Here is a 26,407-nt window from a genome sequence, read left to right as displayed (position 1 = left end):
GGTATGGCAGAGGTATTCACATGAAAAGCATAGAAGAGGAAAGATGCAGAACCAACTGAGAAGGCTTCAGTTGCTAGAATGCTTCAGGGAATTTTAGGATGCCTCATGGTTTCAATCAGAATGAGCATGTGTTTACATGCAGGGATACCATGAAACTTTTCTGTCTATGTATAATGATATATTACAATAATGATGCAGCAAATTGCTCATAAACCATTTACCAAAAGGTAGGTACAGAGTTAGAGATGGCCACCTAAAGCCATATCAATTTAGTTATAAGAGAATCACAAAGTAACTCAAGTTGTAGGGTACTTTGGGAGGTCTTTACAACCTACTTCTCTAAACAGAGGCAAGTTTTAAATCAGATTGTGTTGCTCAAGAATTTGCCTAGTTGGGTCTTGCAAATATCAACACAAGTTTTTATTCTGTAAGGTCCCAGATTCCCTTAACGCCTTGAATGGATAATGAAACGAGGGAAAGGGTGATGAGATGTATGTGTGTATTTCCATGTCTAAGGCCTGGGACCAGAACCTAGAATTCTGGGCCCTGACAGACTTTCTCTGTGATAATAAGTAATACTGGGTAAAAAATTGTAAAGAAGCTCTGGTTAATGTTGTACAGACAAGCTTCATTCTGATCTGGCTCAAATTTGTTAGTGATTAATTTTCTTGTCTGCATGTTTTTTCAATGATATTTTTGTGTAGATTTTAATAGATAATAATATAGCTTTGTCCTACAGGATCCCAGAGTGCTTCTCAAGTTATACACCTAACTATAGTAGGCCAAAGCCTACTCCTGCTGAGGCCAACAGACATTTTGCTATTGATTTCATTTGGGCCAGGATTTGGCTGTGTAGAAATGGAATATGAGCAATTCTGTATGTCCGCATGGCCTTTAATAAATTCTGGTTTCCCACCTGGGCAATAAATCTGCCAGCAGAAGAGTAGTACAAATTTTGGTGTCACTTACTGAACAACTAAATATTTTAATATAAATTTTGAAAGGTATCAGTAGGCCATAATGGCAGTTGCTCTAAAAGTATCAATAACACAATTTAGTGCCAGAGGTGGAAGATGGTGTGTGTGGATGTGGATAAGTGTGTAGAATCTCTGGATATGCAGCAAACTATGCATGTACTTTTAAATCACTTAATAAAAAATCAGCTCTAGTTGGTTGCATAATCCAAAATTCTGGAACATTTTTGCTGTCCTACGTCTGCAAAAGTTTTTCATTTAGGAACACACACGTTTCTTGTCAATGTTATTTCTACAATCACTTAGTTAGAGCAGGGCATATTGTTCTCTCAATTTCTTGTTAAAATGTTTCACGTAATTAAACTTTTACAACCAGTTCTGCTCTATGTCTGATACCTGCTGTAAATTATAAAGAAAAACCCGTCTGGCATTTATGAGAATTCAGATGATGAAGACTATAGAGAAAAAGAAAAGAAAGAAGCAGTGTCACTGAGCCCCAGATAGTTGCTGATTCCCTGTTATCTCCCACACAATTTGATTTAATGAAAGAACATTTCCTGTTATATAAACTAGACTGAAAAGAAGCCAAAATAGAATTAATAATATTACAAATAATTATATTGCAAACATTTCATAAGTTGCAGCACAAATCAAATAATTGTAGTTTGGTCTATATTTCTGTAGCTTACTACATGGGAAAAAAGGCTAAAATTTTCTAGATTCTGAAAGAAAACAAACAACCAAACAAGAGGAAAAGGAATGGAAATTAAAGTGACACCTGGTTGTATGTGCTTGCGTGATGCACACACACAAACATAAACAACCTCTTCCTGTGGCAAAATATTGCCCAAGTTTTAAAGGGGTTCTTGAGATGACCTCTCTGGTGTGGAGATTTACAAAACAGATAAGTTCCAGGAAGATCAATTTTGAGAGCAGTGCTCTGCTTCCAGGCCCTCCCCAGACCAACTGTGGGATGACTGCAAGATGGCACATCGATTACAGGACTGAGAGCTGTAATCCAGTTGGCGGCAATGCTGCTATGAGACTTGGAAATCTCCTCTAACCTCTAACCACAGTTTAGTGTGCAAGCTATTGTGCTTGCTCTTGGGATGCTTCACTCTTGCCAATGAGAGCCAGTATTTATACTATTTGGCATATTTATTATTCAGTTAACCCATTCCTTGTAAGTAAATATTTTTTTAGCATTTAAAATCCTTCCAAGAACAGTGGATGATGGACAGAAATAAGTAGACATGAGGGGGAAAACAAAAGAAAACAAAATTTTAAATCACTCTTCTCCCATAACTATTATAATTTATTCTATTGTCCTTTGTTTCACAGGGTTGTTTGTCATGATGAAGGGAAGCAACAATCAGTCAGTGTCCGAGAAATCTGGTTGTGTTTAAACATTTGTGAAATTCAGGGAAATGAGTTGTGCAATCTGACATCCAATAAAGATCAGGTGACCAATAGGCTTCAGTTTCCTTGTGAATGAAGGTGAAAGGGCTCTGCAGCCAACACCTTTTTTACTGGGATGCTCAGGAGAACATGTAAACAGGGATTTTTATACCTTTGGTTCCCACAAGCAGGGCAACATATGCAGATTCGTTCTATTCAGAATCAAAACATATTTTATAGTTCACAGGAGACTATTCTACCTCTTATTCTGAGAATTTTTGCTGTAATTGTGATGGCTGAAAGCTCTGAAGAGAAAATGGATTTACCTTACTTTCTAAGAGATAACCATTTGCTGACAGCTAGATAGGTGTGTGCATAATACCATGCTTGTGAGATTCTGATTTCTGGGTTAAAGATAAGAATCTGATAAGAATCATTATCTGATAAAAATCATTACTGGTAAAGTTACTCAGGTAATAATATTGTCTATCAATAGGGATATCAAAATCTGGGTGCTCCACTGCTTCATGAATGTACTCTGTCACAACATGGAATGAAAACAGATTCTCTGTTTTCCCATTAATGAAAAAGCAAGAATCATATTACAGAGTGAACTGATTGTATCAAAACAGACATGTGCACAAACTTTCTATTGTTGTTTGTCAAATAGTTTATTCTCAGAGGCAACATTATTTCAGCTTGACCATGCATTTCTCTAGGACTGTCTATATAGTACACCACTGCAGCTCAACATATTTTCCACTTAAAAACAGTCTTATTTTGTGAGGAACTTCTTCAACATCTTAAATTCATCTTTTAAACTGAGAATTAATTTAAATGGTCAAGGCTTCTACCTAAGAGGGGAAAACTTTTTGACTCCCATCATACACAGCGATGTCCATGAAACTTTGACACTTGACTAAACTCATAATAAGTAAAACATAGAAAATTTAAAGTGAAACCAGAAATATCATGGGGAAACAGGTGAGAAAACCCTACATTTCTGAAATATAAATTAGCCAGTAGAAAGAAAACTAATATAAAATTCTTGGTATAGTTGTCTGAAAACTGACACAGGCATAAATTCATTTTTATTAAAAAAACCTTTTGTATTATTATCTGAAATTTTCCAGGAGTCAGATTTCGACGTATGTTCATATTTCTATGTTAATTTTCAATTTTTTATGCCATTTTCAGAATTTACAATTTTTTAAATTCATGTTTTTATACATGCTCTTTTCCTTACTTATCTATGAAGGTATCTCTATTCTGGGAATTAGATGTGTTTCCAAGTCTTCCTTCAACTGGCTTATGAATGTGACCTTTATCTTAAAACCTGTTTATTCTATGTATTCCATAGCTTTTGTGACTATTTACAATATGCATTGCACATTATTAACTTGATCCCACATATTGTGAAATTACAGAAAATACTTCCTTCCCATTGACCTTGAAAATTCTTGGATTAAGTCTTATGCTCCAAGTAAAAGTAGTTGTAATGAATGACACAAAAATGTAATAAAGAACTCATTTATTGGCTTATTAAGCTTATTAAAATAACCTACTGTAGATTATCAAGTTTTCATTTACAAATTCATATTCAAACATATATACCTCAAGCTCCAGTATACTGATTGCTGTTATATTTAAATACATTCTGGTAGAAACTTGTTACTTTTACATGCCCATTCAGGTGTTCATGAGCTGCTGAATATTCTCCATAATCTCCTGAGGACTCACTTGCTCAGTGTCAAGTTGATCATTAGTGAAGTGTTGCATTTCTTTCCATTTCTTGGAGCCTTTCTCAATACTGTGCTGAATCAGTATGTGTGTCATTTCCACTTTATTCCTGAGTGCCTGTCTGCTTTTTTGGGGCATTTGGTAAATGGATTGCCTGTCACATGGGCATCTGTATTCTAATCTCTCCTTGACGAACAGCTACATATGGCTTTATGCTCTCAGCTGTTATTTGCTCAAGCCAGCGAAGAAGCTCTGAGAGGTATTGCAGGAAAGCAGAGTAATTTTCTATAGTTAGATCAATTAACCTTTTGGCTTCACTGATTAGCTTTTCTTGGGACTGACTAAGCTGCCCATAGATCTCCCGGAGTTTTTCTTTGAGTTGCTTGTTATGTTCATCGATCTTCCTCTTAGCAGCTGCAGACCAGTATCGGATTTTTTCCTGAGCAGCAGATGAGAGTTCCATGATTTTCTGTTTTCCTTTTCCTTCAATATCAGTTATAAGGTCATAATATTCCTGACTGTAGATTTCCACCAATTCTCTTACTTGGTCTGTCAGGCGTGTAGCAATGCCAGCAAGATCTCCAACACACTGGTTGTGCCAGTCTATGAGAAGATCTATGATATTCTTCAGCCATCCCAGTACTTTGTCTTCTACCTCATAGTATTTCACTGACAGTCCAAGTGTAGTTGGATCAAAATATTCCTCCCGCAATGACTTTATGTAGAGGAGCAGCTGGTGCAGCTTTTTTGAAAGGTCCTGGAATGTCTGTTGGCTAAAGTCTTTGAACTGAGAAATGTATTTTTTAACAACTTTTGTCAAGGATCTCAGCTTCTGGGCAAAGTCTGAAGCCATTGCATCTCTGTACAGCTGTTGTGTTTCGACTTTGATGTCTTCAAAAGTCTTGGATTGCAAGCTTCTAACCATTTCTTCCACCTTCTGAAAAACTTGTTGCACTGCTTGTTTCAGTTGCTTCAGCCTTCCTGCAAAGTCAGCTTCCTGAAGAGTAGCAAATGTCTGCCGGATTTTGTTCTGCAAATCTTTCAGCATTTCTTTAATTTGATCAAGTACATTACGGCCTCTAAGAATTGTTTCAGAAGCAGGAAGTCTGAGTTCCAGCTCATTGATAGCTGCAATCAAGGCATCAAAGTACTCTTGAAGTTTTGAAAGGCATACATCAGCAGCTTTTGCTACCTTCTCTGTAGTCATGAGGTATATTTCTGCACCACTGTACTTTTCAGACAACCCAGGGACCTGAAATTTTGTGGTTTTCAGGAATTCAGTGGCTGAGTCAATTACGTGTTTTATTTTCTGGTGGTACACTTCTATTATGTCAATTAAGACATTCACAAGTTCTGCTTTAATTCTCTGATAGTCAAACTGTTCAGCCTGATCTGCTGCTCTTCGATAAAGCCGTTTCGCTTTGAACTTCAGCTCCTGATATTTGTCAGAGGCCTCATTGGCGGCTGTGCGAAGCTGAGCATCTATTTCATCTATTTGATTTGCAGCAAAAGTGTATGCTTTCTCAGCATTATTCTGCATTATATTCTTCATCTTTAAGGTGGCAGCACTAATTTCCAGTCCCATATGCTCCTTATGGTACCGATTAACATACCTATAGACTGCATTTGTCATTTTAGGCACTCTTTCTTTCAGACCCAGCAACAAGTCTTTGGCAGCATCCTCGTTCCAGTTGAATTTCATTTGAATCTGGTCAGGTTCTTTGAGGGATATCTCACCTTTTAGTATGTCAATGTCGTTCTGGGGAGCAGACTGAAAATACAAAACAAGGTAAGAAAATTCCAATATTGTTTATGAGCATATTTTAACATTCTCATTATTACATCTTTAATTTTATCATTTATTAAGACAAGCACTCTCCAATTTTTTTGTTCCCTGTCTGTTTGCTGTCATTTTGCTCTCATCTTGAAAGGTTATTTTGGAAGAAATTATCTTGTACCAAGCTACTTCAAGCTTTTTCAAAGCGCAAGACTAGAACATTACTTTGTCTGGTCTTTAATATCTGACTGCAAATAAGATTTTTTTCCTTTCTTTGTATTAAATGCCTATCATATCTCATAAGGCAGGTGAATTACTTGGAAAAATGAGCCTTCTACTCACTCCTGAAATCAATTAAAGTGAATTCAAAAAGCATCTTTTTCATATGAAAATATTAGAGTATTTAATTTTGTAATAATTTAAATAAATTAGACAATTTAGACAGTTACTCAGAGTACATAATAAATCCTCAAATGAGAATATATTTACATGTATAGTTTTTCCATTTTTATAATAAATAGTGAATTATGAGTTGCTTCTGATCCCTAAATTAGTATATAATTTCAGAAGGTAAGATTTTAATTCAGAAATTATTGTAGTATGCCAATAATAAAAGCACATATTGTAACATATGAATGGATTAAAAATGACATTTCACAGATGGTCTGACCTATTCTAGTCGCCTTATTCTTATAATGGTCACTTATGTAGTAATTCTAAGTAGCCTGACAGCTATCTAATAAACCTGATGGGTAGCTTATCTAAAACTGACTTTGTACATTCTTCCCTTTCAGTGGTTGTGCCTTCTTGACCATAGGAGATGGAAAAAAATAACTGTGTGAAGGAGTTTAAAACACCTCTTTACACAGATATTATTTTTAGTACTGGAAAGGCCAGTGTAGGAAATAAAACCTTTAATTACTGATAATATAGTTTTTATTCAGTGGTTAATTTATAGCTCAACATAAAAACACACACAAAATTTAAAAGGGAACTTTTCCTCTGACCACATCAAACATTTTTGTTTTTTACTGCTCATATCAAGCTTACCCGAGCTTGGTAGTAAACTCTGGCAAGGAAAGTTTCATCGTCCCCTTCCATGACATAAGCAAGGGTCCCAGCTGAGGGTGAAGATATTGAGCCGGATGATTTCCTTTCATTCTCTTGGTAACGCAGATGAACATCTGTGAAAGTTGGGCTGATGATGTCTAGTGATAAAGTGTCCTCCAGGGCTCTGTAACCACAGTAAATACACAGCTATGAAGTAATGCAGAAAGCACAAGCCCAATGCTGTATGTCTGAACATAGTACCAAGTACCACCTTTAATTTCATATATATATATATATATAAGTAAACAATGCCTTTATGATGAAAAGAAAATGTCAGGTTTATTATCTACATTTCTTAGAATTTAGCCTAACATATTCAAAACTTCATGTCACTCCAATTTTCCTGTTTTAGATAAAACTATATTGAGCTCTGACATGAATTTTCATTAAATTAGGGCAGGTAAACAAAACCTGTAGCTGTACCATGGTCAGTTTTTTACAGATTTCTACAACCTGACTGCAATTTTTCCACCAACACAAGTATAGGCACTACTGTTTATCTGCATTTGTACTTGCCTTCACTGATTCTATCCCTTGGATATATCAACACAACACTTGCAGATCGAAACAGGCAGTAAGAGAGCCAAGTCTAATCCCTGGTGTGGGCACTTGTGAATAAAGATTACTCTGTACTGGCTTGTGGTGACAGAGGGATCCACTGGGAAGAAACCCAACTATGTTGATGGTTATATCTAGAACTGCTCTGATTATAAAATACTTTATAATCTCAGTATATCTCAGTTTATGTCTCAGTGGTTTTCTGACATGGGGCTCATGAGAAAAGCTTTTCTAGAAACCCTGAGGGAACAGCTTTCAAGTTACCTTGAGGAGGGAAAAGGCACAGCCAATAATGGCAAGGTAGATATACATACAGGTTCTTACTAATTACTGCAAAGCACCCTGGGACATCAGAGATCAAAGCAACAACACACCATTTGAAATTATGTGTATTATAAATTATATTTTTAGAGCAAATCTTTACCGAAATCCTGAAATAGTTAGATTCTCCTGGTAGTTTGCACTCATGTCACGATGTGAAAAGCTGCCAGTTGACTTCACAACAAACATGTCTTCTTTATATTCGTAGTTCGACACAACTGTGAAAAAGATTTCAAATGTGTGTATTACCAACAAAAAATACAAACGACATATCCAGTTGTATGTTAGATGGCCAGTTGTGGGGTATTTCACTAATATGTCAAATTATGCTTCTAGAAACTGAATGCCCATAATGTCCCAAATAAACAGACATGAAAACATTTGTTTGACTGGAGAATTTTAAAATTTACATTGTATCTCAACATATATATATATAGTTATTAGCCTTCAGGGTGACTGACTGGGACTCTGATAGTAATTTATGAAAAAATACCACTGCTGATAAAAGAAGTGTCATCTTATGTCAATGCTAAATAGACAGAAACACCTTCATATGCAAAGCCCTGGGGGAAAAAAGATCTGGAAAAGCCTAGTCTACAATAATTTTTTCCCTCAAAATCATGGCATATAGAATTTTAATGTCTTACCATTCAGGTCATATTCCAGGAATTGCAATGTTGAGCTGCAGGTAGAGTCAATGGAATGTTCAAAAGAGTCCTTCTTATTTGTCAAGTCTGTTCTCCAGCTGACATTGTACAAAGGGGAAACAACTTTGAAAGATCCAGTCAAGGCACCAAATGATGGGATGTAAATTCCAGCAGGCAAGGATATTTTCAGAGGGGGGATCTCAATTTTCTGTTCAGGAATGGTAATTGTAGGCGTTTCAAAATCTGCAATTTTATTAGCTACTTCATCTAGATCTACAGAGAAACTGCCAAATGAAACACTCTTTGGTAAAGTGAATTGAGACATAGTTATTTGGTATTCAGGTATTGTCACCTCAAAAAATGGCATTTTGTATTCTTCTAATGTAATATAATTTGCTCCTACATCCACTTTGGGGAATCTTAGTTTTGGCAGTGTGGGTAAATGGACATCAAATGGCATTGTGCTTAGTGACTGTGGAATTTTTATGTTGCGCAAGTCAACGGTGTATGCTGGGACCTGGAGAGTGGTGAAAGGAAGGCTGAACTCTGGAGTGCTGAGGACAGGGCTTGGAGCCTTTAGGTGTATCCCAGGAATAGTGACAGTGAAGCCATCAGTCAACTTATTCACAGGTATGGGGAAAAAGTAACCATCCTCACTCTTGGTGTACACAAGGGATGCCGAGCCATTCATGTACTGTTTCCTGTCAGCACTGGTAGTGACGTCCAGCTTCAAAATATCCCATAAGCTCTTCTCAGAAATGGGACACTTGATGACTTTGAGGAAGTCCATGTATCCTTCCAAAGATGCAGAAATAACAAATTTTGCCTCAGTGTTTTCATTTGATAACTGCATATCATGACTGAGAGATAGTGAGTGAATTTGGCCTTCACCCTTCCAGCCAGCTTTCTGGTTTGCAGGACTGATTTTCACTACAACAGCCTCATTAACTGATGCCATGCCCAGGTAGGGATTTGGCTGAATGGCTTGAATCTGAAGATCTGCTGATACATCCCAAGGAGCCAGCTCTAAGGTTGCTTTGCATCTCTGAGTCCCTGTTGTTGTGAAACGAGATGTATATTGTGCATAATTCTTCCCATTGTGCTCCCAGACTGCATAAATACGACGGGCAGATGCTTCAACTGCAAGTAATTCTTTGATTTCAATGATCCAGAGTTCATCTGCTTTAGACTGGGCCTCAAATCTGAGGGATGACCGAGCTCCATTAGCATTTAAATAGGCATTTGCGTCATGGTTTAAACTCCCAGAAAATGCATTTCCAGTGTAAAATACTCCATCAATATCCCCAGTTGTAGAAGATTCTACTGATATGTAATATGTAAGGGTCTCTAAAGCAAATTTGTGAGCAATTTCTCCCTTAGCACTGGTACCATATTTGAGAGTATTAAAATCATACATTAATTTTATCCCTGAGGAAAGAGTGGGTTTAGATTTTGTATTTCCAGAAAGTTCTTGGCTGAAATTCATTTTTAAAACTGGTGTGTCAACTTCTATATTTGTTGCCACGGAAGCTTCCATGATCCTCTTTAAGAGAGTGATAGTGCTATCATGGTTTCCTCCTAGATATTTGTTATTACTCAGGGACAATGCTGTGGCCAGCTTCAACCCCCTTTTTCTTGTCAAACTTGTTGAACCATCCAGCTTAAATTGCAGAGCCTCAATGACAGAAGAGGATGAGACACTGAGATGTCCAACAATATCTGATTGATTGAACAGCCCAGCATTTGCAGTTAAAGTGATTACACTGGATTTAAATGAGAAATCATAAGTAATGTTGCCCATGGCAGGAACTAAGATGTTGTTTGCTGAGCTGTTGATTCTGAATCTAGGAAGCTTTAGAGTGCGTAGATCCTGGGGGATATGAAGGACTGGAAGCTCAAAAGAAGGTACGACTAGTGTGTAAGATGGAACTGAAAAGCCAATTATTGGGACTGTGAATCCTCTTGTGCTTATTTCTTTTGGAAGCGTGAAACCAAAGGCTGGCATCTCAGCAGTGAAAGGAGAAACTTCAATATTCACAACTGGAATGGTATATCCTGGAATCGTGAGGGTCCGTGGTATTTTGTTCAGTGATGTTTGTATTTTGTATTTGTCCAGTTTTGTTTTGGCTTCATTATATGACTTTGTAAGAAAATCTAAAGCTGCATTTCTCCCTTTCTCAAAATGCTTGTTGAGTAAAAGGATGTTCTTATTAAGTACTTCATGCACTTTTGCTAAAGGAAGTGGGATTGCATGCATGTCTTTGTTTTTCTCATACTGAACATCAAAATTTAAATCAAAGGATTGTCTTGTTGTCTTCAGTAATTCCTTCAGGCCTACTTGTTCCCACAGAGAATAATCTTTCAGCTGAGGAGTTCTGATTCCAGTGTAGGGAATCTGAATCTGAGGAATGCTTAGAGGAATGTTTAGGAAGTCCAGGTTGGCATCTCCATTCATTTCAATATGAGCTTCAATTCTGTCATCATTGCTGCCAGCAGACATATTATGGGAATATCTGTACTGATTGAATCTGCCAGTAGCTTGCCAGTTGACCTGCTGTACAGAAGAACTGAGGGCAAACCCATAGTTATTCAGGAAGTCAATTTTGCCAGTTAGTTTCATTGGGAAGCTGATTTTCACATTTCCATCATTGTTTGTCGTAAGACGAATTTCAGAAGGGTTTGCAAAGAAGGAAAGCTCATTATGTACAGTTCCAGTAATCCGTCCATGGAGCCGAGCATTGTGAGAGCCTGTTAATTCTACTTTCATCTCTAGAAGCTCTCCTGTGCCTTGCGCATTCAGAAGGCTACGTCCCACACGCTGTGACTCAATTTCAGACTGAATCTGAAGGACTGCAGACATTAAGGAATGACATTCATATTTCATAGCTTGGTTGACTTTCAGATACTTATCATTTATTCTGTTGTTGGCAGAAAATGTAATACTGGGGCCCTCAATCTTGAAAGTGGCATGTGAATCATGAGTGCCTTCATCGGAGAAATGAGGTGAAGCCCATTTCCAGTTTCCTTTACCAGCAGAGGTAAATGATATGTATCCTGCTTCGACCTCTGTTGTCATGTTATTGATCAGATCAGCCTGGCTGGAGAAATCAGCTTGTGGAATATTCAGTCTGTGAGAATATGCCATTCCACTCTGTATCCAAATTTTTCTTTGCATCTTGACCATGAAGTTATTCTGTAGTTCTACTGAATTTTTCTTTGTATTTAAGTTTGCTCTAGTTTCAGCTTCACCTTCCACTGAGGTCCCTAAAAATACCACTTCATTGGTGTGATCAACTTTAAGGAACCTATGGTTGACTTTCATGGCATTTTTAAGGTTCAGCTGCTTCATGTCAGGGGCCAGGAGACGTGAATCTGCAATAACACTGAAAACTAGGAAGTCTAATTTGGATGTTGTTTGAGCAGAAATGGAGGTAACAAATTCTGGACTGTTTGCAGATGTTGTGGTATTACGAAGCTCAGCTTGTGTAGACAGTGTGAAGAATGGAGAGGTGACTCTGAAAGCACCAGACAACCTTCCAAATGTAGGGACAGTCACAGTATGTGGGATACGTGGGAGCTGGAACTCTGGTATCTTCACGTTAGGAATCTGGAGCTCATTTAGATTTAGCTTTGGAATCAATAATTCTGGTATTTGAAACTGAGGCATGTGTATTTCTGGGAAAGAAATGTCAGAAAAAGGCATATCTCTCATCTTCAGATCTTTCAAATAGACATTGATAGATGGGAACTGAAATTCTGCAGACATGAATTTGTCTATTGTTCTCACAATCAGAAGCTTAACTTCAATCAAGTCAATTGTGAAGGAAGGAATTTGAAAGGTATTTAGAATTTTAAATTCTGGGGTAGTAAATTTCATTGGGATTTTCATGTCCTTTAGTCTCTTAATATTGATCTGATAGGAGGGGATACGGAGATCAGTTAGTGGGACAATGAATTCTGGTGTTCGAAATGTTGCTTCCCGAAGACTTCGGAGACTAACCTCAAAGGCAGGTATAGTGACTATAACTGCCCTGATTTCAGGGAATTTAAATCCAGTTTCAACTAACTGTTTTACATTTTCAGCCCAATTTTTTAGATCAAACTCTTCAGCCAATGCAGTGATTTTTTTGGAAGCTGTGTTCCATTGGTCAGAGATGTATACGACAACAGAATTGTAGAATTGGCTTATCTTCTGAAGACACCACTGGAGTTCCTGAGAAATATCCATTTCAGAAATCCTCTCTCGCAGGTCTTCCAGATGTTCATTTACCTTGGCTTTGAGATTAGCAAATGTTGTTGAGTCTATGAGCTCCCTGAGCCAGTTAATTACTGCAGCAAACTTCGTGTCCTTTAGCTGTTCCATGTATTTTGAAATCACAGATCTAAAATCTTTTATATACTGTTTCAGTGCTTCTGCTTTCTGTGGAAGTTCTAGATTTCTGAGTTCCTCATTTAGTTTCTGAGTCACTTCTCTAATTTTGTTATTTGTGTCATCTACAAATTGGTCATAATCAAAAGCCTTGAGCTTTTTAATAACCATATCAAGGAACTTGTTGACTTGCTTTATCATCTTTTCATAATCAAAGGTTTGCACTTTCTTGACAGCATCATCAACAAAAGCAACAACTTTATCAAACCATGACTTCACATCAGCATTTTGCAGGTAGATGGTCAGTTTCTGGACAGTTTCTTTTATTCTGTATGTTTTAAGCAGTTCTATCATTCTGTCAATTAAAAAATATATCTGCTTATCAATTTCATATTTTATAATCAATTTGTGCATATGACCACGGAAAGCGCTGATCTTCTCAGATAATTCATATTCCTCTATCCAATTTAGAATAAAGTCTTTGATTTGTTCAATAATTCCATTAATTTTTTTGATTGGCAAAGATCGCTTAAATTTTTCTAAACATTCTTTAGCATCAAATACTTTAATCTGTTGTTTCAAATTTTCCGCAATGCTTCTGACATCAATATTCTGAATCTGAATCTTGAGTAATTCTAGGTTTTCCTGTATTCTAGCTGTAATCCCGTACTCATCATCAATATTTTTAATCCAAGACAAAGTGCTGCTTCTGATTTTGTTAAGATCATATTGTTGGAGAAAAACCCGCAATTTTTCAATGACGTTGATTACAGTTGTTCTTACCTGATATTTGTTATCTAGAGCTGTCATTGTTTCAACTATTTGATCAAGAAGCTGTGCAATAAGTGCTTTAATGTCGTACTGCTCATAACTGTCTTTGATGTATTGCTCAACTTCTATCAGATAGATCTGCAGCTGAGACAGTATTTCTTGAAGATTGTCCAGGGCTTTTTCCAGCATCATTTGGAGATCATCAGATGTTATTCTGTAGTCCGTTGTGAAAGCAACAAAATTATTTTTCATGCTGCTAACTTTGCCTTTGATATCTAATTTATCCATGTAATCGTTAATGTCCTCTGGCAGTTTGTTCAAAGTTGCCTTGTATTTTTTCATGTGTTGGTCTATGTTTATGTTCTTCAGATAACTTTGTATGGCCTGCAGAGTGGATAGAATGGTGCCTCTGAGTTTTTCAAAGTAAACTGGCAAATTTTCCAAGAAGGGTAGGCTAATAACATGCATATCTTTATTTTTGTCATACTTCACAAATCCAGAGATGCTGAATTCTTGAGGCTCCGATATGCTGTTCCTGAGACCCAATACATCAATAAAATTAACTTCTTCAGATGTTAATGGTAGTATGACTGATGTGTCCATTACAGAGAGATCTGCTAAAGCTCTTCCATTAAGTTCCACACCAATCTTTTCTGCATTATTGTAAGCGCTGAAATCTTGCGAATATACATTATTGTTCAGCTGACTTTTCAATTTCCAAGCACTTGACTGCTCTGATGGAGTAAAAAGCATATGAACTTTGTTGTCAAGTAGGGTAGTGTACCTTCCTCTAGACTTCAAGCTATGGCTGGTAGAGCCTCTGTAATCATGGGAGAAAGTGAAAGCAAGAGGCTCTGCTTTAAACAGCAATTTGCTGTACAAGTCTCCTGTGTGTTCACCCACAGCAACCAGCTTTCCATTAGCATTGGTGTGTACGTCAGCTGTGATGACAAATGGGGCCATAGTGGAACGCACAGCATTGCTGAAACGGAGAGGTTTGGAATCACAGTTTGTGTTCATGGTAACTGAGGAAGAAAGTCCTGCCACATCCAGATGAACTCTGTGACTCACTGCTGCGCCTTGAACGTTTGCCACGGTGTCTGTTTTCAAGTCTGCAGTTAGACCAGCACATGTAAGGGTGTAGGTGTGTCTTATTTCATCTGCTTCATGGGCTCCTCTGACATTGCCAGCCAAGTTCATTTTCAGAGGCTCGAGAAGGAGTTCTGCTTTGCTGGAAACTTCCGTTTTAGTGTATTTAAGATTATTGCTCAGTTTAGCTGTTAGTGAGCTGGGCTCCAGTTGAAGGTCAAAAACATGTTTATGGAACTTGTCAAAGCTGAAGCTGTTGTCTAATTTTGAAACAAACATTAAGGATAAGCCTGGAATATTCAAATCATTTGTGTACTCCAACCTAATCTCTTTGAATGATCCCTGCAAATTATTTGAAAACTTGAGTCCTTCTCTATTAACTCTGAAGTTTAAAACATGTTTGTTGTCCATACCCAGAATTGTACTCTGATATTCACTTCCCAGCATTATTTCTGTTAGGCTCACTCTTCCACCTACATTGAATTTTGCATTGTTCTTCCCATAGCGCCCAGAAGAGGACAGTGACATGGAGCCTCCAGCAGTGTCGAGCTTGGCATTCATTTCACTCTGCATTGCCAAGGGACTGAACTGCATGTTGGTGGTTGCACTGCTGGCTAGACCATATCGATTGACATTGAGTGATGACTTATGTGCAGCTCGATTCTTCTGATCAGTCAGGGAGATATCAGTGTTGAAAACAAGGTCCTGGGAATTGAGAGAACCTGCAAACACGGCAGAATACTGGATTTGCTTGTAAGTGGCTTGGTATTCGGATCGAAGTGCTGCCATCTTCTTTGACAAAATTATTTCAAGCTTATTTACACCTGCAGTATGTTGATACCTCCCGTTGGTTTCAGATGACATTTTCAGTTGGCTGTTTTCACACTTCAGTGAAGCTGTGTTCTTTAATAGCCCATTTTGTACATCAGAAACTGAAGTAATGGAAAACGAACCATCACTGTATCTGCCAGATATCTGATTGGTAGCCTGAAGGTAAGAAGAATCCAACTTCAGATTTGATTTTCCTTCTAAAACCCGTCTCTTTTCATTGTATGTGGTAGACAAAGTGTAAATGCTTCTTGCAAACACCGAAGCCACTTCCAGCTGCCCTTCTATTTTGACATTATTGGTATTCATGTTATTTATCTTTTCAGAAACAATATCACTGGAAAACGAAAGCTGAGGACCCAGAGTACTTGATGCTGTAAGTGATAAGGTGTAGTTTGTAAGTGGAATAGGTTCGTAACTCTTTCTACCAGACAGCTTAAAAACTGATGTTAAGACTCTGTGCTTCAGGTGATTTTCATATGAACAGACGAAACCATTTCTGTTATATGATGCTTCTCCAGAACCTTAAATAGGAAAAAAGAGACAAAAGGTAAGTGTGTCTATACCTTTTCATCTTTGAGAACTTGTCTGATGCCACTGAACTTCTATGCCACTGCTTGAATTGCAATTACTGCAATTACTGGTATGACGTTTTGTTTTAAAGGCCTAAGTGCTTTGGTAAATACTGAATATTTCAGTAAAATGGCTACTATTTTGATATTTGAAACTAAAGTTTTGAACTACAAATAAATTAAGTGTCTACACTAGACTACTAAATATAATAATGTGAAATGACATAAAATTATGTCATTATTTAAACTTAAACTAAGTAGATGGACTCAAGAATAGCCTATATCTAACATTCCTAGATTTTAGTGTTTTCTTTATCATGCCTCAGTTATGGTGAGGAGTTTAGAAGAAAATGAAATCAGGTTGTCCTTTTGCTGTTTGAGAACCCAAACTGCAATTTTAGGGGAACTAACTTAAAGATGCAGTATTATGGCAATATATGGACATAAAAAAAGATAAGTCAATTTTATATAAATATATACACATATTAATAGACTGAGAAATAAATTGTGGGCATACCTACACATACACTTACACACCTGATTTTGAAAACAGTTGATTTACCAGCTGCACAAGTGTTTGTAGAATCATGCTTTCAGTTTTGAAAGACATTTTCTTCAGTAAGGAACACCCAGGAAAACATGGACTGTAAAAGTCTTTACTGAATTAAACTGACTTTACCTTCAGTGTCTGAATAAACAGACACACCTAATATCTTTAAAATCAAAGGGAAAGTGATTTGGGATTGCACAACACCTGTCTTTAAATAAGTGCAGGCAAAGGAATGTACTGTACCTGATATAAGGGATACAAAATAATTAAAGCAGGTTTGCAAACATTGCAGTATTAGTAAACATTCTTACCTTTCACACTGTAGGAAAGCAGCTCAAAAACTGAATCAGCATTTGTGTTATAGTTAGCTTTTATGCTGGTTGCTCTCTCTGTGGTGCTGTTAGTCACAGTGTAGGCGGCTGTCCAGTTGTAATAGTTGCTGTACACATTAGCAGAGACCTCTAACTTGCCCAGCAAAGGCACACGGAAAGGATAGGATTTTGGAACAGTAAATGATGGGATTCTGTATTCTTGAGATGGCACACTTATTCCCATGGACTCCACTACCAGAGGAGGTGTTTTAACAGTCTTCGGCATCCATATCTCATCAGATGATTTTCCCGCAAATGGCAGTGGAATGTCAATTACAAAACTGTTTTTATTTAAGTTGTGTCTGACCCGGCCTTCACTGGAAAATAAAGATAACTCTGTTAGAAACTAAGTTCATAATGCATATACAGAAGTTTTCATGATTTCCTCCTCTGCCCAAGATACTGATCTTACTTACATGCTTATCTCAATGTCCTGACTAGTTTTAGAGAGAAATGTAATGATCAAACATTAATGTCAACATTTTCAAGCACTCATTCATCAGAATTTATTGAAAGTATTTTTGGTATCGTGGAATTGTTTCAATGTTTCTACCTCTTATTTCATAAACAAGGGGACTTGTAGGTAAAGTAAAAAAAAAAAAATCCTCCAAAAATGACTGGCACACTTGTGGGATGCTGAGTACCAGAAAAAGGTAATTGTGTTTTTTCAAAAAGTGGTGTATTCTTATTGAAATGCATGAAATCATGTTAGCATTAAGAATTTATCTATCTTTCCCATTATAAGCATTTCAAAAGTTTCATCTAAATATTCAGCATTTTTTTTATTCTGAATAAAAGGAAATAAAAATCTAAGCATGCGACCAGGAACTAGGACTGGAAAATAGATCGTTGGCTGAAAAAGCATAATTGGGAAAAGGCAAAACAGAAGGAAACTTGGCCTTAATTTCTGAATGTACAATAAGCTGGCAAAGACATTTTTTTGTTTCCCTAACTGGTCTTTCATATTGCAAAATCTTGAATTTTTACACTTAGAGAGCTACATCCTAAGATGAAAATTAAGCAAATGTTTTTGAAATTTCTTCCTTTACATCAGAAGATTTAAAAAGCTATATAAAAGAGCAGTAGAAAACCCTGTTATTATTATTAGCACAGATGATAACATCCTAGGAGAAAAAAACTGTTTCTTCCTTGCTTATACTTAGGTCTGGAGCACAATGGCAGCAATAGAGATGTGTATCATTAACACATCATATCTTATTAGCACAATAAAAGATAATACAGGGAAAAACAGATCTAAGAGATACAAAATTGAAGACTCTTCTCCATTTGTTTTTGGAATCCAATCTTACATGAGCCTCTGCTGTCCTTTGCACTCATTTCAGCATTTCATTTCTATGAAATTTAACAGAAGGGTAATGACATTCATACAAGTCCTGTGAAACTCTGTTAGGTAGAAGAGATGGGACCAAACTTGTGCCAGCATCCAGTCCACATGTGTACAACTTCCCTCTGAGCATGTCAGGCATGGGAGGAGGTCAGGCTGCTCTGCTGGTGGAGGTTAACCAGTATGTGTAGGGGAATGGGAAGAACTGTCCAACAGGACTGCACAGGAAAATGTAGAGCTATGAGGGTTATGTCTGAAGTGTCAGAAGGGATGTAGGATACAAATCTATGAGAAACATGGCTTCAGTAGTTCTATGGCTTAAAGACTGCTGAATGCTGTATTTTTATTCAGTATGCCTTATAAGATAATACAACACTTTGAGACCTATTCACATACTACATGAAGTCAAATCTGTATTAAATATGTGCATAAATTTCTCCATATAATTTCATTTCTCTGACCTTGAAGTTCTTTGTTATGATTCCAATTTTATGCTAATGATTACAGCAATTCCACGCTGTTTTATAAAATCAATATAAAATAAAGTAACACTAAAATGTGAACAAATACCTATTTTCAGTTTCCTGTTTCACTATTCTAATTTAATTCCCTACCTTTTCAGGAAAAGTTCTTCAGGAATGGTGATAACAGGCAGGTTAAATTTCTGAATGTTCAGTTCCTGCAGTGCACTTAGTTTGTCTTGCAGAGTCTGGGCATAAGGGACATCTTTTGATGTCTTTTGCAGCCAGGTGTTGGTTGCCTGCAATGAGGGGAAAAGTTTTTCAAAGTTAATATAAAGTTTTAAGACTTCTCAGTGAATGTATCTGAAAGTTATTTGAACTACCCAAATACTGGGGTCTAGGTATCTGCTAAAGTGACTCATTCTATCAAAGCTGGAAATACATAGCTTATTCAATCTGATGAGTGATTTTACAAGTAGCTCTTATTTTGGCTTTCATGGGGGAGGCAAGAATTCTTCAGGGCTATGTACTGGAGCTGTAATACCTACTGCAGGTTGAAAACCATACCACAATAAATTGTGACACAATATGTCGCAGTGTCATGTCTGTATGAGCCACTTTCCGATCCAGAAGTTCGTTGGTATGCTTCTCTAGAGTTTTTGGGTAGTCTGAAAAGTCAGCTGGGAAGGCAGAACACAGTTTTTTCACAGCAGCACTGGCACCTGAATTCCACTCTAGCTCAACTTTCTCAGCATCTAAAAATCATGAATTTAAAAGAAAAGGATAAAATTAGTAATATTCTTATTTTGAGAGACACTATGAACTAATGTAAAAAGATACTTAAATTTGCAAGTTGTGTATGTGGATCATGTTTTTGCCCCTACCATATTTGAGAAGAACTCTTTTTGAAATCGAGTTTCCATGAATTGTTGCAGCTGAGCTGATCTGAAGATATGCTTTGTTTGGTGAATAATTAACCAATGCTTCACTTCTAAGTTCGGTTTCCAGGCGAGGAAAAGAAATGGTGCCTCTTAACATTGCCTCTTCCACTCCTGCATATCTGTGAATGAAAAAATATATGTGAATAAAAATATTTAATTGTATTTTTTCAGAAGCAATTTCAGCATTTAAATCTATAGCAAAGGCATAATAGGTGCTATAAAAATTAGATTGAATCAAACTTGTAAACATGCTTTAATTCAATGAATATTTTCAGCTTCTGCTAGTTACTTTGGAAAATCTGTAGTAGACTATTATAATGCTACTGTGCAGATACACACGGTAATGAGTCTGTGTTAATTTCATAGGAGTGAAAAGGATGGAAATATGTACCTGTCCTGGTAAAGTTATAACTGAACAAAATTCTAAATGCCTTACTCAAGCTGAATTCTCTACTCAGGAAACAGACTGTGGCCATGAATCACATAGAAACAAAACACTTGGCAAAATATATTATGCCAGTGGGCTTCATTTTCCTCTATTCACATTTATTTTATATCTCTGTAACTTTGTTGACTCGAGCAAACTTCTAATGTTATGTTAGTGCAAATGAAAGGGAATTGAGGTCTCTGACATCTCTCCAAAGCTCCCACTGATATCAGAGGCAATTCTACATGAACAGCAAAGACAAAGACTCCCTGGGGCACCATCAAGATCACAGAATTCCATGCAAGATTGAGGTTTATTAAAGAATGTGATCAGCCCATTTCAACATGGGCTTGTGAGGCAGATAATTTTAGAAACCCTGGCAGGCTGAACATTTTTGTTAGCTCCCCTGTAGATGTTCCCGGAAATATTCTCATCAAGAAGCGTGGGAATTTTTACAGGAAGCTCTCAGTTATTTTTGGTTTTGTTTCTTACTGAGTGCCATTAGATTTCTTCATGGGGAGATGTAATAACTTTTTTTAGAGCCAAGCTTATCCAGTAAAAGATAATACCTCTCTGAAAAAACCTTGCCTTGTTTATATCCTTGGATTATCACACCTGCAATAACAGTAGTACAATGCATTCTTGTAGTCATGTGTGTGCATACATGGAAGAACTACCTCAAGGAACTTGTAATACAAATTATATATATATACATATAGTAGGAAAGATCAATGAATGTGCTCTATTTATGCATTTGATGCATTAAAAATAAAATACTTTAAAGATTTTTAAATGGTGTTTCAATGGCATGTTTTTCTCTGTATTTAAGAAATTTCTCCAAAATTAGATAAAATTTTCCCAAATTTTGCAAAATTTTGCCACATCCAGTGAAACCTTTTCAAAAGAAGTTGTTAAATTCTAAATGTTTTCCTGAGTTACCTTATCTGGCCAGTAAGAGTAACTTCTGTAATCTTCTTGTTGTTGACATCTAAGACAAAGGTGTATGCTTTCTTCCCAGAAACTGATTCATCAGTAATTCTGAAGTTTGTACCAAAGTCAACACCAACATCTGGAATCTGGACATCACTGGTCAGAATTTTTTTGCCTCTGTTGTACCTGAAGGTCAGTGTGGCCTCATGCTGGTTTACACCTAGAAAATATAATGTACTTTGGTTATTCACAACTATGGAATCTGTTTGGACTTTTCTGAAAAGGTGAACAAAAAAGAATCAGCTGACAATTATATCCCACTAAAGACCTAAAGCAACTTTTAATGAGTCTTTATAGCAACTGGGTCATCTTTTTTCTTATCTTCTAAACACACCATGGGCTGACCCACCAACCCATCAATACTTTTGTTATTTAAATGGCCCCACAGATGTTTTGTATGCTTTCATGCTATATTTCATAAGAAACATAGTTTTCTCTTGCTTATATAGACCCCCTGAACATCTTGTCTTCCTTGCTTCCATTCAACAACATCACACTTTTATTAAAATTATGCAAAATCAGCCTCTCATGATGAAAATCTTGCACTGGGATTGCATGAAAGGAAATGTAGTTAAATTGTGGGCCTGTTTGGGTGTGAAAATGGTATTCTAGCTAACACTGTTAAGAATATTATTAAGATTTATTAATAAAAATGTATTTTCTATAAAATGACAGTTCAAAACCAAGAAAAACCACACAGGTTTTTTTGACTCTTACCTTCTGCCTGGACAGCAAACTTTAAGGTGTCTATCTGGTCATTTCCCTCTCTCTGCAGTTCGTAGTTTGCACTTGCAGAGTATTCCTTTACTTTGCCTGTGGACACTAATTCAACCTCAAATCTACCAAAGGAGTAAACAAATGCCTTGTGAGTGACTTTTTTATCCATGACCACAAACAGAGGAAATCATACAGTTCTCAACAGCTCTCTTTCTGAGCTGCTGCTGCCAGTAAATTTTGAAAGATTTTTAAAGGTAAGCTTGATATGGGAGACTACTGGAGACTAAGAGGGAAGGAAGTTAGCACAAAATAAGCATAGTTGAAGTTGACATGACTTACCTGGATTCTCCAGTCAAGGGAAAATATGGAACTGCCTCTGCATCAGTGGAATTAGGGTACAATACTTTGGTGCAGAAATTTAGACCAGGAATGAAAGGCTTACAAGAAGTTGAGGTTTCTTGGTTCTCTATCAGAGTTGGAATCTCTTCAGTTTTGGCTGGAGACACCAAATGCAGTGTATTGCTGGAACAGAAAAGTCAGTAATTTATACCCAGGACAGGTGCTCAGACATCCTATTAACACAGATACTTCTGGATAAAACTCGCTTATTAATTGTAAGGGCTAACTGAAATAACATCTGGCTCTAAATGATGTAGGTATTATTATTGATAATTATAATTTAGTGTATTGAACCATTTGCTCTCTCTACAATTAATGTAAGTAGTTCATTTAAATTCAATTAAAAATATGTATTGCTATTATAATAATTTTATGTGAAAGAAAACAAAATAATAGAAATTGTAAGAGTCTTGTATAAAATTTCAAAAATAGTGACAAATAATCTGTAAGCCATGACTCCAAGTCATCACTTATCTGGCATATTTTCTTGTCTTACAAAAGAAGTTATCCCAGTTTTACAATGTCTGAGATTTTTCTGAACTGAAAATTTCTCCATGCCTCCCCTAGCTTTTCAATTTCACCACAATAAAAACGAAGAAGTGAAGGAAGAACATAGCCTTGAAAGTTCTCATTCAGTTCTCATTACCTGATACTGAGGAGTTTTACTGGACTCTTTGGAGCAGGAATGCTGAATTTCAATTGTCCAGCTTTTACACTAACATGTGCTTCTATTCCAGATTCATGGAATATATTAGAATTCATCTCCACACCACTTCCAGCAAATTCAGGTATGTTTATTCCCAGGTGTGTCACAAACTCAACTGCTACTGAAGGTTTAGCAATGAGATCTGCTTGCATCTATTGAATAAAAACAAAATGAAGTATTTATTTGCCCAACACACTTCTTGCTGGTTATGTAAAAAAACCCATACCACTCCTGTTAATACAGAGGTAAGTTTCATAGAATTGATTTTGCTATTCACAAAATCTGATTCCCAAATCACATAATCAAATGGCCCATATAAGTGCTAACTGTAGTATGAAAAATCAGCAAGATGATAATATCAAGGATCCCTACCTACTTTAATGTAAAAATACTCATGCTTCAGAAAGATTTAAATGTGGAGCTACTTGCATGTATTTTTAAATCTGAAGACAAGAGCCAGTTCTCCATTGTAAGAAAAAAATAGCAGATTTCAAAGACAATGAGCAAACTGTTTGACAAAAAAGAAATGGATCCAAGATCTGAATTTCTCTAAACACACACCAGCTTATTGTCAAGCTTTTGCTTTGGCCATGAAGAAAGAAGGGACAGAATGCAAAATTCCAGAAGAGATTCCAAGCTAACTAAAGGGCAACAAGTACTAAATTTGAGGATTTATTTTTTATTTGTATTTAGATCTTGTATATGGTAGAAAATTAAAAGTTTAGATTAAGTGAAACTACTAAGAAATTCTTATGTAACATTGACTAGGTTAGAGCAAGGTAGTTATTAGAACTGTAAAAAGGAATAGAAAAAATTATTTTCTTTTAATTTTGAGTGGGTAATTAATTTTGTGTCACATGCTTTCTTCTTGCTACAATTTTAAGATGTTTCCTCTCAGGTGAAAAAATATTTTACTTTACTCAATTTTTATATTTCTTTTAACCACTAATCAAATTTTTTCTCTTTGAATTGGCCACAACAAAATGTTTTGTTAACTTTTTGGCTTGAACAAAAAATTCACATACTGTAGCTTTTCTACTGTTGTATTTTGAGTGCAGGGGGAGAGAAAGAAACAGATCCAAAAGTTTTATTTTTGAAAGAGTGGTTGAAATACTTTTAATCCGTAAATTTTATTATATTTCATTTTTATTTATTATATGCACTACTTATTAATCTAATTTAAATTTCATCCACAAATTAACTGAAGACCTCTCATGAGTTAGGGTTTTTTAATATAGAGAACATTTTGCAATCTTTAAAATGTTTCTAGTGTTACAGTTTTATCCATAAATTAAAATGTTGATTAATAGGAGGAGAAAAAAATAGAGACAACTACTCAGACTTACGCTCTTTTGATGAAGCTTTGCAGCTACTCTTGCCCCAGGTGTTGCTATTCCAGACAAGGCAAACTTCAGTTGCAAACCTGCTCCAGTTGGAAGCTCAAACTCATTGTCCATGAATATGTAGTGGACAAATAGATCCCTGTCAACACCTTTTGAGATGGCTTGTGCAATCTGGGAATCAAACAAGGAAATGAACTCTAACAAATCCACACTTTGGAATATGGACATTTTGTATTTTTCAAACTGATCAGGGAATGATTGCAACTCCATAATCCAAAAGTTAATTTCATATAGAGGAAGAATCTAATTTCCACAGATTCACTGCTTCAAAAAATATACTAAAGACTATCAGCAAAATCTGAACTTTAAATGAATACCAGATTTTTTACCAGCCTTGATACACACAGGTTATCTACCTTAACATACACATAAAAAGGTGAATTGGTTTAGATACCACATAATATTCTGGTTTCCCCAAAGTCAATGGCAAAGCATTGTTTTACTTCAATGAAAGAAGGATATTACCGAACATTCCTAAAATATACTACATCTTTTCATTTTAACATGACAAGGATGACATTTTTAATATTAAAACATATTTACATAATTAAAATTTAGTCATGTAACTTAATAGCCAGTACCAGAGTTTTGAAAATTGTTCCAGTAGATATCTCAATAATACAAAATGATCTGAACTTTCCCTTTTTCCTTCACCTCACCAATCCTCCAGCAGGATGCCACTTGTTTATTAAGGAGTCTTCATAGATTTCTTAGAGTCCTTCAACATAAGCCTGTATATTTTATTTTAAATAATTTTATTTTCATGCTGGTATCAAATATTTTTACATAATACAATCGAAATCTTAAAAAAATCAGTTTGGAAAACAAAAAAGTTGATAATGCACATTGCTGCATCAGAAACGTACCATTTCGGGAACAGTTTGAAGAGTTTTAACACTCTTTAAAATTAAGCTTCCCAGCAGTTTAAAATCATTGAGTTTCATGTACCCAAGTTCCTCTCCCAGGATCCTTAGATATGCTCTTCCTTCTGGAGCTTCTTTGCTGCCCAATTCTTTTATCAGTTTTTCAACGTTAAGTATTATTCCTTTCATGATATCCTGAAAATTCAGTCAGAAAGCAATAAAATAGATTTATAAGAAGTATGTAAGGTCATATATCTAGAACACGTACTTTGTGAATGTCAGCTATTCTGCACAAGCACTTACAGATTTCTCTCCACACAAAAACCCCTCCAAATACAATTAAGAAAACATGTTGTTAAATAACATTAAGGATTTCTGTTTATCTCACCATAGAGGAGAAGGAACAAATTGAGTAAAGCACTAAGTGCTGTAATTACTGTGTTAAAATAGGAATGCTGTGCTGCACAGAGAATGTTTTCAAACTGTACCTGATCCTGCTTGCCATCCTGTGAGTAACCAAAATAGTCAAAAAGTGCCTTGGAAACCTTCTCTGGCACTTTGCCATCAACCCAGTACAAGGCCTTGGTTGCAGTGTCTGGGAAAAATCCATTTTCTCCAAACAACGCTTCCAGTGTTGGTTCAAATCCCTTTCCATCCAAGCCAAGCTGAAATGAACAGAAAGGACAAAACATAACTGAGACAGTTGCTTCCTTTTCTTTGGAACATTACAACAAACAGACTTTCTGGGGAGCAAAAAATGCATTTATAGTATATCCTAGAAGCCCATGACTCTTAATGGAAGATATGGAACACTATATCTTATAATTCATTTTATCTCTGTAAAAAAACCTATGCATAGGTTACATCTCACTTAAAATCTACTATGAGTACTTCAGTGTGCCAGTGATGATTCATTAGCACAAAGTCAATTTGTTACAGATGTTCATTTTGCCCTGAGCCCTTTAATAACTTCATCAGGGTCGTCCATCCAGTCAGTGGCAAGTGACATCACAAAATGAATGGCTTGCTCTAAAGCCCATTGAGACCAAATCAAAGTCCCCCTGTAGTGATCATTAGATT

At 36.3% G+C, this 26,407-nt stretch overlaps 1 protein-coding gene across 1 annotated transcript in view; it reads right to left on the bottom strand.

Moving 5' to 3' along the window:
* Positions 1-3,470: 3,470 nt before the first annotated feature.
* Positions 3,471-26,407, bottom strand: part of APOB (apolipoprotein B) — a 36,064-nt gene continuing 13,127 nt past the window's right edge. Inside the window, 16 exon segments of the mRNA XM_068183355.1 lie at positions 3,471-4,272; positions 4,274-5,883; positions 6,940-7,123; positions 7,982-8,096; positions 8,526-16,106; positions 17,016-17,392; positions 19,035-19,180; positions 19,449-19,636; positions 19,766-19,941; positions 21,189-21,399; positions 21,957-22,078; positions 22,296-22,478; positions 23,002-23,213; positions 24,408-24,575; positions 25,331-25,522; positions 25,816-25,992. Of these exon segments, the coding sequence (XP_068039456.1) occupies positions 4,062-4,272; positions 4,274-5,883; positions 6,940-7,123; positions 7,982-8,096; positions 8,526-16,106; positions 17,016-17,392; positions 19,035-19,180; positions 19,449-19,636; positions 19,766-19,941; positions 21,189-21,399; positions 21,957-22,078; positions 22,296-22,478; positions 23,002-23,213; positions 24,408-24,575; positions 25,331-25,522; positions 25,816-25,992 (11,853 nt within the window). The 3' untranslated portion in view covers positions 3,471-4,061.

This window comes from Anomalospiza imberbis, chromosome 3 (genome assembly GCF_031753505.1).
Source record: "Anomalospiza imberbis isolate Cuckoo-Finch-1a 21T00152 chromosome 3, ASM3175350v1, whole genome shotgun sequence".
Lineage (NCBI taxonomy): Eukaryota > Metazoa > Chordata > Aves > Passeriformes > Viduidae > Anomalospiza > Anomalospiza imberbis.
This window is presented reverse-complemented; position numbering and strand designations above follow the sequence as displayed.